General features: G+C 39.3%; 1 protein-coding gene across 6 annotated transcripts in view; it reads left to right on the plus strand.

Moving 5' to 3' along the window:
* magi2a (membrane associated guanylate kinase, WW and PDZ domain containing 2a) overlaps positions 1-16,113 on the plus strand; it is a 310,258-nt gene that overhangs the window by 276,793 nt on the left and 17,352 nt on the right. For all 6 annotated transcript variants that reach the window (XM_037541066.1, XM_037541071.1, XM_017707589.2 and 3 more), the window contains 5 exons: positions 1,884-2,114; positions 3,890-4,075; positions 4,480-4,738; positions 7,776-7,971; positions 8,517-8,660. In XM_037541066.1, the coding sequence (XP_037396963.1) occupies positions 1,884-2,114; positions 3,890-4,075; positions 4,480-4,738; positions 7,776-7,971; positions 8,517-8,660 (1,016 nt within the window). The remainder of the gene's footprint in view (positions 1-1,883; positions 2,115-3,889; positions 4,076-4,479; positions 4,739-7,775; positions 7,972-8,516; positions 8,661-16,113) is intronic.

The following is a 16,113-nucleotide window of genomic DNA, read 5'->3' on the forward strand; positions in this document are numbered from 1 at the left end:
TACTAAGTCGTGGCCATGCATTATTTTTATCTATACAGTATACATTTACCTCAATAAATAATAAAGGGGCATGTTACATTGTTTGCCTTTTTGAAATAAGAGTTTGCTGTACTATGAAGACATTGCTAAAAGACTATTCGTGGTTGTGATGTCACAACCATGAATGCATTTCCATACAGTACTGTGAGTACAAAAGACATTCTGTGTTTGTTCTTCCGGGTTTATTCTTCTAAGGAACATATTAATAACTTTACTGACAAGAACACATTCTTGTTACTTGTTTTTCACTGCAAAAGCATGCTTACTGCTAAGAGAAATCAATTTAAAACAATTTCTTCACTGACACCCAACGTACTGTACTGTATGTCTACCTATATATTCAGCCTAGTTGTTTAGATGCTGACGTTATAAGGGGTGTTGTTACTGCAGATGGTCTGTAGCAGAGGTGTTGTAGTCTGGACTGACTATGAGGTGCAGTTACAAAAACAGCTTGTTTAATTTTATAAAGAAAGGTTAGAAAATGGTCACAAATCCTCATAACTTTAAATGGAGGGGAGAAATTAGAGTGAGGAATACAGACCTTTTAGCAGATTACTAGTGTTATTTTATCCTTGTATATGTTACAGATATAAAATGCTTATGGTTCTATAGACACTGGGTAGCTTTATCTTTCTGCTAGATTATTTGGTTTTGTCTGTAAGAGAGAGAGAGAGAGAGGGGGAGAAAGAGAGAATCTTTCCTTGATCCTCAATTTTGTCTGACTTATCCCCTCTTTTCTTGTCATCTGTGGTCTGTTGGTGTGGTCTTTGCGGCTGTAGAGGAGCGGGTGGTTGCCGGAAGCTTCTGTTCAACCCAGAGAGTTTGGTGACAGAAAAGCTTTTGACAAGCTGGAGCTGGCCACACTCTGTTTTACATGCTGGTCTTGTGCTCCTTCCTTTTTATCTCTGTGTCTCAGAATCAGACGTTTATTTCTATACACAGTGAAGAAAATTAGGAATTTGTCTAAGTGTTTGGTCATGCTACATTCAACACACATTTGTTTTGCATATCAGGCTATTGACTGCGTGTAACTTGGAGGGGATTATGTTCTCCAGGGTAACATGTCCTCCCCATTTTATTTTGTCCCCTGACCAAACGATGGGGCCAAATTTAGTCCCAGCGCGTTTTCTAAATGGCTATTTTCCCATTTATTATGAATGTTCTTCTGTACCTCTGTTTCAGGGAGTTATTGGTGGGGGTGCTTTTAAGCTTTTTTTGCTCTAAGAACAAAACTGCTGTTCCAGTTTATTTTTCCAAAATGTCCATATGTTTATGGATCACCATCCTGTAACAGTGGCAGCCAATGTTTTTGACTCGATGTAATGGAAAACACAAAAGTGAACATAAAACTATATATATATACATGATAACTACTGTATATACTTGCCACAGTAAAGTGCTACACAGTGTGATAGCGTAGATGACTAGTGTGGTTGGCAGCTGGGACAAAGTTGTGTGCAGCTACAGTTAGCCATGGATCTAACATTGCAGTTAGCATGGTGGCTACCTCACCTTACTACAGACAGTAAAAGCACAAAAAGTAACTGCACATGAAGTGGTAAAAAGTTTGTACATGTCCTCTGGTTTGGAGGTCCGGTGCTGTGAAAGGCCACTGTTTCAGAGTTCAACACAGGCAATGCAGTAGTGGCATTAGTAGTGGACGCAAATGTGTGTGTCAAAATTCACAAAGTTTTGCTCTTGAGGTTTATTCACCCTGGAAGTCTGAGATGCGAAATCACTTGTGGCGATTTCCAGTGAAATGAAAATTAAATCTTTTACTGAACTTTTCCTATTAAGCTCTCTGCGTGTCTGGCTCTTTATACATCCCTGTCTCCCCTCCTCAGGTGAGCAGTGTCCTCAGAACGGCCGCAGTCCTGGCTCCATCTCTACCCAGCACAGCTCGCCCAGGAGCGACTTCAATTCAGGAACCTTCTCCAACAACTCTGCCCCCACCGAGACGGCAGCCAGTCAGAACCTGCAGGCCAGTGACGTCATTATCCAGCGCAAGGAGAGTGAAGGTTTCGGATTCGTCATCATCAGCTCGCTGAACAGGCCGGAAACAGCGGCCACTGCTGGTCAGTCTGTGCAGATCTTATGTGCAGAAATTCTTACAAATTGCGTCAAAGGCACACCAAATGGAACAGATCACAGAAATCCAAAATATATTTCGAGGGGTTACAGCTCCTCACTTAACAAAGCAGAGGACAAATTAATACTTCTGACGATTGTCAAAAAGCTGTTCTTAGTTTTTGCCATGCCAACTCCAGAGACAACAGTGATTGCTCAAGTGAGTTCATGCCACCTGCAAAGGTCTGCAAGAGAAACAGAGGCTGAATAAAATGTTGCCTTTCATCATCTGAAAAATGATGTGCAGAGCATTGGTATGCATATTTTCAGATTACTTTATTGATGTCTGAATAAATTGAACAAGTCATTCACACTTGGTATCTAAAGGCTTTCAGGGTCATCTCATTTTCCTCCTTTATTTCAAATGTAGTTGATCAACCAAGACTGGTTGGCTAATGTAGACTGATTGGCTAAAATAATGGAGGTTTATACCTCACCCATTAGCGTCAGCTGGTGCTCCTGCGTTTTTTTTTTACTATGCAATGTTCCGTTGTCCGTGCTTATAGATAACAGTGTGTCATTCAGTGTCAGAAAACCACATAAGCAAGTCTATTTGAGTTTATCTAACAACTTGGTACTTAGTCTCCCATTAGGTTCCTTTGCATGTTATCTACATTAGCTTCATAGCTCCAATGTAAAACTAAAGAAGCAAATTTCAAACACCAAGTCTTGATCTGTCTTGATAGATTGACTGCATTTATGGTAAGAGTGAAAATAATGTAAATTTGATTTTTGAGTATTACTTTTAGCTACAAATGACATAATGCCTCAAATTCTTCACTACAGGACCCCAAGGTACAATTTTGTTGTAACAGGAGAAATTTAAAGAGCTACTGTACCCCAGAAAGTTTAAGCTCTTTACCTTTAAAGGTACACTTCTGTGCTTTTCTGATGCTAAATCAGTGCCAGGGGGCCACTTCTGTTTACGTCCTAACTCTAATTCCCCTCCCTGCTGCAGTGAGTGTGATTATTTATGGCTCTTGGCTGGCCTTTAATGCTATTCAGGCTTTGCTGATAGCACCAAATAGGGGGCAGAGGGACAATTCTAGTTTAAGCAGATTGCTTCAAGGTAGAACAATGCTATTAAAAATGCAGGGTCTGCTTTAAAGCTTTATGTTTTAATAATGAATGGGTTACTATTGGAAGAGGCAGGAGACTGTGGGTGCATCAGTTTAAGAGAGAGAGCGAGGGAGCGAGAGCGCGAGCAGAGCAGAGCAGGGGTAACAAAAGTTGGAAAGTATGTGGAGAGAGGAAAGGATGGAGAGAGCATAAATAGTGGGAAAGAGAAAGAGAGAGGGGTAGAGAGAGATGACAGAGAGAGAAGTTAGAAGAGAATGACAAAGGAAGAGGGAGACATGCAGGTCATAGAAGAGAAAGATGGCTGGACAGTATAAGAGAGAGTGGAAGTCTTAGAGAGAGAAAGAGTGAGTGGAAGAAGTGAGCATAAAGGAAAGAGAGAGTAAGAGACATGAGGAGAGAGGTAGTGAGAAAAACTATAAGAAGACAAAAGCTGTGCTTTATGTTCTAATACTTTGTTTACTTTCTCCCTCTTTCTTGCTCTCTCTCTCTCTCTCTCTCTCTCTCTCTCTCTCTCTCTTTCTCTCTCTCTCTCTCTCTCTCTTTCTCTCTCTCTCTCTCTCTCTCTCTCTCTCTCTCTCTCTCTCTCTCTCTCTCTCTCTCTCTCTCTTTCTCTCTCTCTCTCTCTCTCTCTCTCTCTTCTCAGCTGTTCCTCATAAGATCGGGCGGATTATAGAAGGCAGTCCAGCAGATCGCTGTGGGAAGCTGAAGGTTGGTGACCGTATTCTGGCGGTGAATAATCAGTCCATTGTCAGCATGGCTCATGCAGACATTGTTAAACTGATTAAGGATGCAGGGCTGAGCGTTACACTCCGCATCATCACTCAGGAGGGTGAGTTCATACACCTCCCACTTCACCACCTAATCTGATATAATGTAATCTAATCTAATCCCAGTCTAGTTCTAATGTACCTGCTTACACCAGTAACTTGTGAGACCTAACAATGCAAGAATTTCCTAACTATACTAAAATATTATTGCACTTTTTAGCCAAGACACTGTATTTTGTGTTACTGTAGTATTAGTTGTATTATTACAATATTGGTCAAAATATATATTTTTTTGTTATTCATGCTTTCTCTCTCTCTCTCTCTCTCTCTTTCTCTTTCTTCTTTTTCTCTCTTCTTTCTCTCTAGTTTTCATGACTCTTTGGATCCATGCAATGTCTTTTATGAGACGTTATATTGTACATATTGTGTGTGTGTGTGTGTGTGTGTGTGTGTGTGTGTGTTTCAGAGGCGAACAGTACTCCTTCTGCTGGTAGCTCAGAGAAGCAGAGTCCTCTGGCCCAGGCCAGTCCAGTTACCCAGTCCATCCAAGCTCCGCCCACTCTGTCCAACAGCGTCCCACCGACTACAACAGCACCTCTACCTAACACAAGTACACAGCTCAGCCCTGCTGCTCAAAGCAGCCCAGCCAATCACGCCAGCCCTGTGACCCAGCAGACCCCACCCACTCTGGCCGCACCTGTGCAGATCTACACCCACGATGGCAGGTGAGACATGTAGTCTTTTTTTGTCACTGGGCAGTTCCTCAAAAAATCTCATTTTGTTTGGCACTGGAGCTACATGGCTAATGTAGCTAATACATAGTGGAATACGTATTATGTGGGATAGCCCACAAATTAGCATCACACAAACCGCACGCCTGAAACTATACAATTGAGCAAATCATAATTAAGGCAAGAGTAAATTGCATAACCAAAGCCCCCTTTAGCATTTAACCTAGAAATTTCTTACTTCTTCTTCTTATTATTATTTTCTCTCAATAGTATAATCATAAATAATGAATTAATAAAAATGATAACGTGTCTGTTTTATTTTAATTTGTCTTTAGTCAAAGCTTATTACAATAAATTGAAATGATTAAGCCATAAATTAAAAGAGACCTCAATGACATTTTAAAATATATATATATATTTTTTTTTTTTGAATAATGAAAACACTACAAATTATTTCAAATCATAAATTATTTAAGATTAGATAACAAATTAATGATTCACAAAGGTGTGGGGGGGTTCTTTTTACAGTTAGGAGGGCATCTTGAAATATTTACAAGTTCTATAAAATTAGAACTATGTACTGTTCCAGTTTATTTCCTGTGTTTTGTAATGAATATAATCAGATGGGCTCAGGAATACTTTGGAAAACTCTTGTCACAATACAACATCGAGAAACACTGCTGACTTCTCTGGGCTAAAACTCATCTGAGTTGGACTAACGCAGAGTGGAAATGTGTGCTGTGGTCTGACGAGTCCACCTTTCAAACTGTTTTCGGAAATAATGAACAGCGTTTTCTTTGTGCCAAAAAGGAAAATGACCACCTTGCCAGTAATTTGATGGTATGGTAGTTGCCAATTGCATGGGAAACTTGCGCCTTTGTGGAGGCAGCATTAATGCTTGGGGGTACCTATACATTTCAGAGCAATATATGCTGCAATCTAGATGATGTCTTTTTCAGGGAGATTTTGGCTTGTTTGCTAAAAGATTACTGCATTTTTTAAAATGAAAGGTGATGTAAACATGCCCATGTCTTGAGTAAATTTAGAATAAGCATGTTGTTTTTCAACTAAATACAAGTCAGAATGGAATTGAAAATCATTGCTGTCTTTGTTTTAACATTTTTCCTATTCTCCCAGCTTTTATGGAATTGGATTTGTAGAAAAAGCCAGTGACTTATGAAGTGTGTACTACTTCAGTCAATACATTTAACTCTTTAACCTCATAGTAATGGCTTTTTATTGCTCTGATTTGCATCTCCCCATACTACTCTTAATTTATTCCCTCTCTGTTGCACACACACATACTGTCTCTGTCTCTGTCCTTGTTATATAACATCACTTATCTCCTGCGGACTTAAATAATTTACCTGTGTGGCTCTATAAAAGACGTTTGAATCATTCATCCAGGCCTGCGGGGAGTGCAGATTTTCCTCGTGCCTCTGTCTGGTTCCTCTCACTCCTCCACTTTTCTCTTAGCTTTTCTCAGCGCATCATTACTCTGAATTAAACTTTTACAGTCATGGCTTTACTCATTAGTGTCATAGGCCTGTCATAATCTTTGTCCTCAGAGAAAGAAAGGAAAACAGATACACACACACAAGCTGACGCTCTGCAGGGTCTGGAGTCTACAAGTGTCCACTTAGTACTCCACTCAGCAGAGGTGTCTGCTGCTAGCTGGCATAAATTAGACATTTCTTTGGGAGCAGTTGTGGTTTTCTGTTGTTCTTTCTTTATTAAAGAGGTCATGTAGAGGAGAGGAGGGGATCACCTTTAGTTTTTTTTTTTAACAATACTAAAGGGGACAAATATGACTCATATTTTATATAAAAATATACATAAAAATATAAAAAAAGTGGGAAGTGGTGCGAGTGCAAAAGTTACAATGTACCTCATAATTAGGGTTAATTGTAACAGACTGAGGAGCTACATGTGACATTTCACATACTGTCCCAACCTTTTGGGAAATGAGGCTTATATGTCTCTTAAACCAGACAAGGTTTCCATACCTATATAAACATATCTGCATCAGAAAGAGGCTTTGCCAATTTGACAAACTTATTTTTGGCCAAAAAGATAAAAAAGAAAAATCTGTAGTATTGTTTTTAATAAATCTGTATTAATCTGAATTAATATGGAAGCATATGGAGTTCTCTTGTTGTTCACTTTGGTTTATATTTAAACGTTTTGAAAATGTGTGGAGACGTGCATCTGCAAAAAGCTAATTAAGTTGTGTTTCCATCCACTACAATTACACAGTTTAGATGAAGTGCGCTAATAAGATTAGGGACTGGATCAAAACAAGCGAGATGGAGAGATTTAACTTGGTTTTTACTTTAAGTAGAATTGTTTTTTTTTTTAATTTGCCATGTTTTTATGGCCGTGTTGTTTACAGCTCAGAGACACCGGGCAGGACAAGCAAGGGCCCACCCATTGAGGGCTGAAATCTCCGTACCACCTTAACGACATCCACCTTACCTTTATTAATGCAAATGCACCACATAATTCTGGGAGCAGATTCTGCAGAGCCATTTATCAAACGAGCTTTGATTAGACATTAGGAATTTCGAAAGCAATCTTCGAAAAGTATGTGCCTTGATCAGGCCATCTGTAGGAATCACAGAATCATGGCTGGATACATCAATGTTTATTTGAGAAAACCTTCCATCATCTTTTTTTGCATTGTGGCTTTAGTGATATTCTTACTGGTCCACTTCACCCTAGTGTAGAGCTGTTTTTGCTATTTGCTTATAAAATGGTCATGTATAGCTATAACATTGAATTATGATTGTTTTTGGTACATCAAACCACACAAATGGTAAGAGTGGACAAAAATAAAATGCAAGAAAGGTAGAATATTGGTCTTGTATTAGTTACTTATATAAGAAATTTCTCACTGTTTGTATATACATAACACAATAAATAAAAATGTAAATGTAATAGCAGTAATGCATATACATAATAACTTGTCTCAGTGAGCAACATCATCACATATGGCAGCTCAGTAGTTCTGTATTTGAATTTGTCTGTACAGCTACAGGTCAGAGGTAAAAGCTCGGCAGGATGTGAAGCCGGATATTAGGCAGCCGCCTTTTACTGATTACCGCCAGCCCCCAGTGGATTATCGGCACCCTCCTGTAGCAGACTACAGACATCCTCCGCTGCTGGAGTACAGGCAGCTGTCCACAGACCCCCGCAGCTTCCCCATACCAGACTACAGACAGCCACAGGTACTGCTGAGATACACACTGATTCTACAGAGTTTCTTACTGCTGCTGGGGTTTAAAGCAAATGTTTGGTCAAAAATCAGTTTTACTCAGTGTTCCTCTTTATGCCAGTCGATCAGCCAACATGTTTGGTGTCTGCAGTTGGCTTCTTTAGCTTTTCACTGGAGCCATAAGGCTAAAGTGTTCACCAAAACCAACACACTGTGTCAGTTTAGCTCCATTAATCTTTTAGCACCTCTGAACACCTCTGAATTACTTCTGAGGTAGGGGTAACTTTGATTCTTGTCAAACCATCTAATTTATTTCGACTATCATAAATGACACAGATCCGTTTGAGTAAGACATTAAGACCACATTTGTAAGGCATTGTTGATATTCTGGATTGTAAATGGCCATTTACTGAGCTGAATGGTCAGTTGGTGTAATTTCCGTCCGTTTTAAGATACGGTTTGTGTGTGTGTGTGTGTGTGTGTGTGTGTGTGTGTGTGTGTGTGTGTGTGTGTGTGTGTGTGTGTGTGTCTGGGTGTGGGTGTGTTTGTTTCCTACAGGATTTTGATTTCTTCACAGTGGAGTTGGAGAAAAGTGTTAAGGGCTTTGGTTTCAGTATCCGAGGAGGTCGGGAGTATAAGATGGACCTGTTTGTGCTCCGATTGGCCGAGGATGGCCCAGCCATCCGAAATGGGAGGATGAGGGTGAGTGACATCCCTTTGTTTGGTGGAGAATGATGGTGCTTGGTGGAGAACGATGATGTTTGGTGGAGAATGATGCTTGGTTGAAATAATATTTGGTGGAGAATAGTGGAAGTTATGTTGAAGTTATGATGTTTCTTGGAGAATAATGGTTTTTATTACCAAAGTATGGTGTTTATTCAAAAATGATGCTGTTTGGTGCAGAATGGTGCAGAAATGCTTGTTGGAGAATAATGGCATTTGACGGAGAGTGATCGGTAGAGAATGGTGGTACTGTGGAGAATGATTTATTTGTTGGAGTTTGTTGAACTCTCATGTGTGCAATGACATCCTCAACCCTCATAGCTGTTATCAACTGCGAGGGGACAGTTGTCGTCAAAGTAAAGAAGCGGCCCCCACTCTCACAATCCTAGTGCTGAAGAAAAGCTGTTTTAGTGAAACTGCACAGAACAGTCTGAAAACAGCCTCTATAATGAGACTGCGTTTAACAGTAGTGGTTTTAAGCATAGTGAGTCACTATGGCAACCAGTAAAGTGCTGTTCTGCATGTGTTTCATTCAGGGTTTCTTTACCTGTCAGGCAGGTTCAGATTCATGGTTTTCCAAACAAATCTGACTGGTTTGAAAGTGCAGTGCAGGTGGATTTTATATAGTCGCTGTTGAAATCAATTAATATTTTTTATATTGTACATTAATCCTAGTGTTGAATAGCTGGCAACCCAAGGACACACGTAACAGTGAGAGAGGCTGCAGAAGAGTACAGTTAGTTTGGCTGTGAAGCTGACCATTGTTTATCTGAAGGAGGACAAACATGCATGTTAATACCACAAAAAGAGATCTCTGTAAGGCACCACTGACCATTGTTAATAAAATGACTGATTTCCCAACGACAACAAGAGCATTCACAAGTAATGTGAGTCAATAGATCACTTTAATAAATGTTAAACCCTGTCTCAGACATTTATATAAGCTCACTTTCAGCTTCTGGTGTTTTTTTTGTGAACTCACCACTGTCCGTTCTGTTTCACTCTGCGGGGCCACATGACTAATACAGCTCGTGCACGCACACATGAAGGATTTGCACTGCTGAACAGAGCAGCAAGAAATATCTACAGACTTTCCTTTTAGCAAACAGATAAAGAGTCAAATGAGCCATTTCACTCAGTAAAAATATCTTTGTTAAAGGAGCACAGTACATTTGTTTGTCCTTAACAGCGTTCCGACTTCTGATTGGGTGATTTTCAACCCAGTGGACCAACCGGAAAATCTTTTTACAGGAGAGAATGTTTAAGGGGCATTTTGTTTGATAACGGCATGGCTGCTTGCGTGCTTGCGTCTGTGTGGAAGCATAACATTGGCCATAACATTGAAACTTAAAACAAGACATTCCATGTCGCTCATGCCACAAAGATGTAGTGTTTGAATTTAAATTATTTTTACTTAATAATGACGTAAAATTCACATTATGAGCAGATCACAGACCATTTTCCTGGTATTTTATATTATGTGATAACAGCAAATAAACGTTATCTAGTTTATCACAAACGTGAATGATAACAAAAATGAAATACATTATTACATGTATTATATCGCTGTTGTCGACCACTTTTCAGTTTTTGACATAATTTGAAAGTACCTGTTACCGTTTACCTTGTCTGTAAATTTCATGACCCAAAATGACTTGGAAAAAATTCTGATTCCATTGACTTACATTAAAAGTGAAGTATGTTTTTTCCTTCTCCTGTAAAGTTGTCATTTTGGAGATACAAGGTTTTGATCTGACAGCAGCGATATATAATATCTGCTCTAACTTTAGTGTCAAATGTTTGTCATCAGATTGGGACATAAATTCTATTCCCTTCCCCCAATTTTTAAGTTGGCATTCATGATCTTGTACCTTCTACCATCCTTCAGAATCCTGTTGTTCATCTCTACTGACCCATCAATCTCCTCTCACTTCTCTCCACAGTAATCCAGCCCCCCTCTTCAGTCATTTTTTGCCTCTGCTTTCTGTTTTGCTCTGTTTCCCTCAGATGTGCTTATCTGTAATGAAGCTGTTGAAGCTAATATGAGTAAGATTGCCCCAGGGGTGCTGGCTCTTGTCTCTCTCTACATCCGTCTGTCTGACTTCTCTCTTTTTCTCACTCTCTCTATCTCTCCTCTTCTTTTCTGAGGTGAAAGCAGGCTTTGGTAACATGTCCCACGGCTCTGTGTGACTCTGCCCAATTTATTCATTATATGCAGTCCTGTAACTAATTATTTACAGATAGTCCGGACACAGACACAGAATGTTGACCTGAAAAGTTGATCTTTTCACAGCTGTTATGCGACAGAAGAGGGTCTGTGGCACTAAATCTACATTTTCGTAATTTGAAAATGTTTTATAGTGTTTCAAGTAGTTGTTATTATGTTATTATGATAGTACAGATTGTTTTTATCTATAGAAATCATGATTATTGGCAGTTATAACAAAAGCATGCTGTAAATTTATATGAATTATTTCTAACTGAAAGAAGCCCAGAAATTGTGTGAAAAGTGCAGATTCTGAACTTTCAATCTTTGCCACATATATAGGAGATATTTTATCCTGATTTAAGTATTTTCACTGCACTATTCACAAAGTACTGTAAAATGTAATGGTCAGTATCTGTGTTTTGAAAAGAAAAAGGTTCATTGCATGTAAATAAACCATACATATATGCTTTATTTCATACTGTTGATAATTTACAGAGACAGAATGTAAATTCATGAAAACAAATGATCACCTTTGCGTTTGCATTTATTTTAACAGTTGTTACCGTTATTTTTATGGTACAATATGGTCAGACTAACTACTTGAACTAGAATTAAATAATGGGTTTTGTTAAATAATTGGCACTTGCTGTTGAACTTTACACCATTGTTTACAGATATTTTTTAAAGTGTGTAATTTATTGTGTAGGTACATATCAATATTGTTCGATTGGCTTCGTGGTTGTCACCACTGGCATCTTGTTGACATATCACTGGTCAACACTGTGATGACAGCGGCATGCTTGTACACTGATACTTCATAAAGTATGATACTTCATTCTAACATATAAAATGTTTATATTCATATGCAACTTTTATTTAATTCCTGAAGCACAGTGGCAATTTGTTTTGAGACATTAAAGCCATAACCGATCCAGCAAAGGCAGTAAAAAGCTTTTTTTTTTTTTATATATATATATATTAATTTTTAAAGCGTATTTAAGGCAGAGTATTGCCACGCATTTCCATGGTGAACGATGCTGTGGCACTAAACCCTTCCCAAACATTATATGGACAAATACCATGACATAATGTTAGAGCGAGCAGCGTCACAGCAAATGTTAGCTAGGTAGTAGGTGGCAAACTGTCACTACAGTTGCTGCTGGGAGGCTAACCAGTCGCTGCCACAAGCATTAGCAAATGGGAAAAACAGTAATGACCTATTGGTTCTGTTCTGTGCAAAAATAAGTTAATGTTACTTACCAGTTAAGCAGAAACAGGACAACCTCCTCATCCCTTTTCATGCTGATCAACTCTCGATGAAGCTGAATTTTCCCGTTCCACTTTAAATGGTGCAGCAGTTGCATTCAGGTGACAGAATAGAACTGCTGCATGATTTAAGGTGGAACTGGAAAATGTGAAAAGAAACTTCAGCCTCTTCAACTTTCGGAGGTCTCTTCACCGTTGAAACCCCACAACATCAACTTTTGGAGGCCTCTCCACCATTGACATGCCCTTGCCTTGTCTCGATTCTTGACTTCTTATTTACCAGCTCCTTTTCAAAATTCATTTTACGTATAAGGCAATTGAATGTGACCGCTGCGCCATTTAAGGTTGAGTGGAAAATTGGAATAGGGTGCTGTTGAATAAGACACCAATTTCAGCTTAATTGTGTTTATAATTTAAGAGCTTTGGCAGTTTTGGTAGCCATTTTTATCAGTCTTGGTCTATTTTGCTTGGTCTTCCTTCACCTGCAGGGTTGAAGCTGCAGCAGTTTTGACACAGTCAGAGTAACAGCTTGGCTGTCAAATTGGCAGCAGTTTGTTCTTAATGATGTAATCAAAAACTGGTTGTAGTAACAACAGTAACAAAAAACAAAAGGTGTAAGCTTTTACAGCATCCCAGCTGTTCAACATCATGAGAGTAAAGAGGCTGAAGAGCTGAGACAATGAAATAGAAGTTGTCAGATAGAAATAATAAAGAGGAAAAATTTCAGCCCTATAGTGTTGAGAATTGTTCACAATTGATAATTGACATTGATTGATGATGGACTTATTTATGATGGAAATATTTATGTCTAGGTCTCATATGCTTTAGCTAGACAATGAACACAGTTAACATCAGAGCGTTAGCAGGGCTCACATGACTTAAGCTAATGTCAAGCTAACACTGATTCACCCCATCAAACATAGATAAGCAGCTACTACTCACTTTCGCCATCACTACGTTTATATGATGGTACAAAGGGCCGAATATTGCTGACAATTCCACAGTCCAAATAATTCTATGATTCTGAATGCTTTTAGCTTTGATGCGGTATTTACAAGGTAAATATAGACATCAGGATATATTAATAATGCAGTAACGCATGATGAAGAATTGAGAACTTATCAGTTTGGTATCTATCAACACCTCCGATCAAACTGACCTTTTTCTTGATATCTTGATTTGGTGACTTCACTGACTGCTCATATATATTATATAGGCCGTGGGACATTTTTCCGGGTTTTGTGAATTCTACCTACAGTGGAAGCACACTCAAATGATTTCATATATATTATTGCATATATTTATTGCTTTGCAGAGGCACATAAGTAGCCACACAGTGACATATTGTGAATTATTGCTGCACTCTAAACGTTAACCCCAAGGAAAGACATCAAACATGAGAGGAGGATAAAGTAGTACTGCTCTGAGGAGTGTGCTGCAGATTATAAGGAAGCTGCATCTTTCCTCTCTCTATAGCTTTCTCCTTTCTGCATACTGACTGTAATCTAGTCTTCACCAGCAGGATCAGGTTAGCGCCAAAGGGTTTGCTTTAGGCTTGCTTTTGGCACATTTCACTCACTCACACACATGCATATTGTACTGAAACACACACTCACACACACACAAACACATATGCACACACCAGAGCTACTAATAGGGAAAAAATATCTTTTTGTGATTATTACTGCTTTAGAAATATGCCAAACAACTGGGTTGTGGTGGTTATAGATGAATTTGCCTGCAGTATTTTGGACAGAATAACTAAAATGATTTACCTTTATAATGAACACCCACAGAATTGTATCCTGTGTTATACGGATCAGTGCAAAACCCCACCTGTCATCTTTTAATCCAATTTCCAGTCAAAGCAGTCATTAAGTACAAGTTATTAATTTTTCAGTGTCACAATATTAATATTTCAGCCTTTAGTTTGTCCACACTCTCCACTGCCTTAATTACATCTTCCATTCTTTTGAGTAGACTTGCTTTCAGTTTTTTAAAGAAACCTGCAGGGATATTTTTCCACATCTCTGAAGTTCAGTCTTAGAAGTTGGTTATACTTCCAGCTTCTCCTTATCCAAATAATCTCAGACGTGGTGATGCTGAGGTCTGGGTTGGTCAGTCCATTGTTCTTCTTTGTTTGATTAGCAAAATGTCTGCAACCAACGTCTAACCAACGTTTTCTGAGTAACACCTTCTTGACAGCTGCACGTCCTTTCAGACCCATGGCATTAAGTTGTCTTCTCACAGTGGTTGGACAGAAACACTTGTGGATTTTTTCAGCTCTAAAGCAAGAGTGGAGCTTGATTTTCTCTCTCAAAGATGAAAGTTCTAAGTACTGCTTAACTGACTGTGACAGGTTAGTGGCTTGCACAGGAGTCCTGTTGTTTCTGTGTTTGGTAACACTATTTGGATAGTCCACTTTAGATGGTTTACAAGTTACATTCAACTAAATATCTACTAGATTTACCATAACTATCATAATTTTCTTTAACTCTAAACCTGGTTCTAATCCTAACTCTAACTTTAACCTCAACCCAAAACCTAAACCCAACCCTTACCCTAGTCCTAGCCCTAACCCTGGTCCTAATCTTAACCCTAACACCACCTCTGTATAGAATCAACTAGAATCAATAGACATTTTGTTAACAATTTAAATATCTGTAGGGAACTATTGTGGACTATCCAAATAAAGTGAGACCTTGTATTTTTTAATCATCTCCGAACTTCAATTTTGGCTTTGCCCTTCCTTACACTAGTGGACTGACTTATATCTAATCTCCTCAGAAATATCTCCTGAGAAATGATCAACTTGTACTTTATATAATATATAAGAGCATGTAAGTAAATGTCCCATATACCTAACCCTATCCTTCAAGCATTCTGTTTGTTCTGTTTTTTGTAATCAGGTACGAAAATAAAGACACTCAGACACACACACACACACGCACACACGCACACACACACACACACACACACACACACAGGCACACACACACACACACACACACAGAGTTTGTCAATAGTGAAATAGTGAGAGATGGATGTGTAGGGGTCCTCTGCTCTCTGTCCTCCATTTAAACAAGCTCTTAATGAGGGCTAACGAGCTGCAAGCTCTGGCTCCCTGTCCCAACCGCCATTCCAGCCAGACCGCCACATTTATTACACTAATTACTTTATACATTGCCTCCCACACAGATCTTATTAGGAGTCTTCACAAGCTACACTTCAGCAACAGGTTGCATATCAGGGAACTCATACCATAGACGACAGACCTTTAAATTTAACCCTTGGATGTACAATCGTCATTTTGCTGTAACTTGAGTTTCCATTACATAATTCACATTGCATATTACTCTAACTTTTGTGCCACTATAAAGCTGTAAAAGTCTTTGTAGCACCTAAACTCTGTTTGGATTGGACTGGTTTATCAGGTTTAACATCTGTGAAAATGCATGAGGGCAACAAAGGCTATCCCATCTGGTCTAAGCCAACAGGAGGGCTATGGTGGCACAAGTAATTGAAATTTTTAGTGCTGGATGCAACACACCATGCTGCTGATGGGGGTGTGGAACTGCAGACCAGTCACAGTACACATGCTAACCCCTATATCAAAAGCACCTACAATGGGCAAGCGATTGTTGGAACTGGACCATGAAGCAAAGTAAGAAGTTTGCCTGCCCCGATGAGTCCCATTTTCTTTTATCACATGGGCAGCCAGGTATGTGATCGCATTAGGATGTGCTGTTTGAAGAAGACAAGCCAGTGGAGGGAGTGTGGTGGTCTGGGCAGTGTTTTGCCGGAACATCCTCGGTCCGGACATTCATGTGGATGTCAAGTTGGCACGTGCCACCTATCTACCATTGGTTTGGACCAGGAACACCCCTTCATGGCAGTCACCTCTTTCAGCTGGATAATGCACCCAGCCATACTGCACACATTGTTCAGGAATGGTTT

Source organism: Pygocentrus nattereri, chromosome 1, assembly GCF_015220715.1.
Source record: "Pygocentrus nattereri isolate fPygNat1 chromosome 1, fPygNat1.pri, whole genome shotgun sequence".
Lineage (NCBI taxonomy): Eukaryota > Metazoa > Chordata > Actinopteri > Characiformes > Serrasalmidae > Pygocentrus > Pygocentrus nattereri.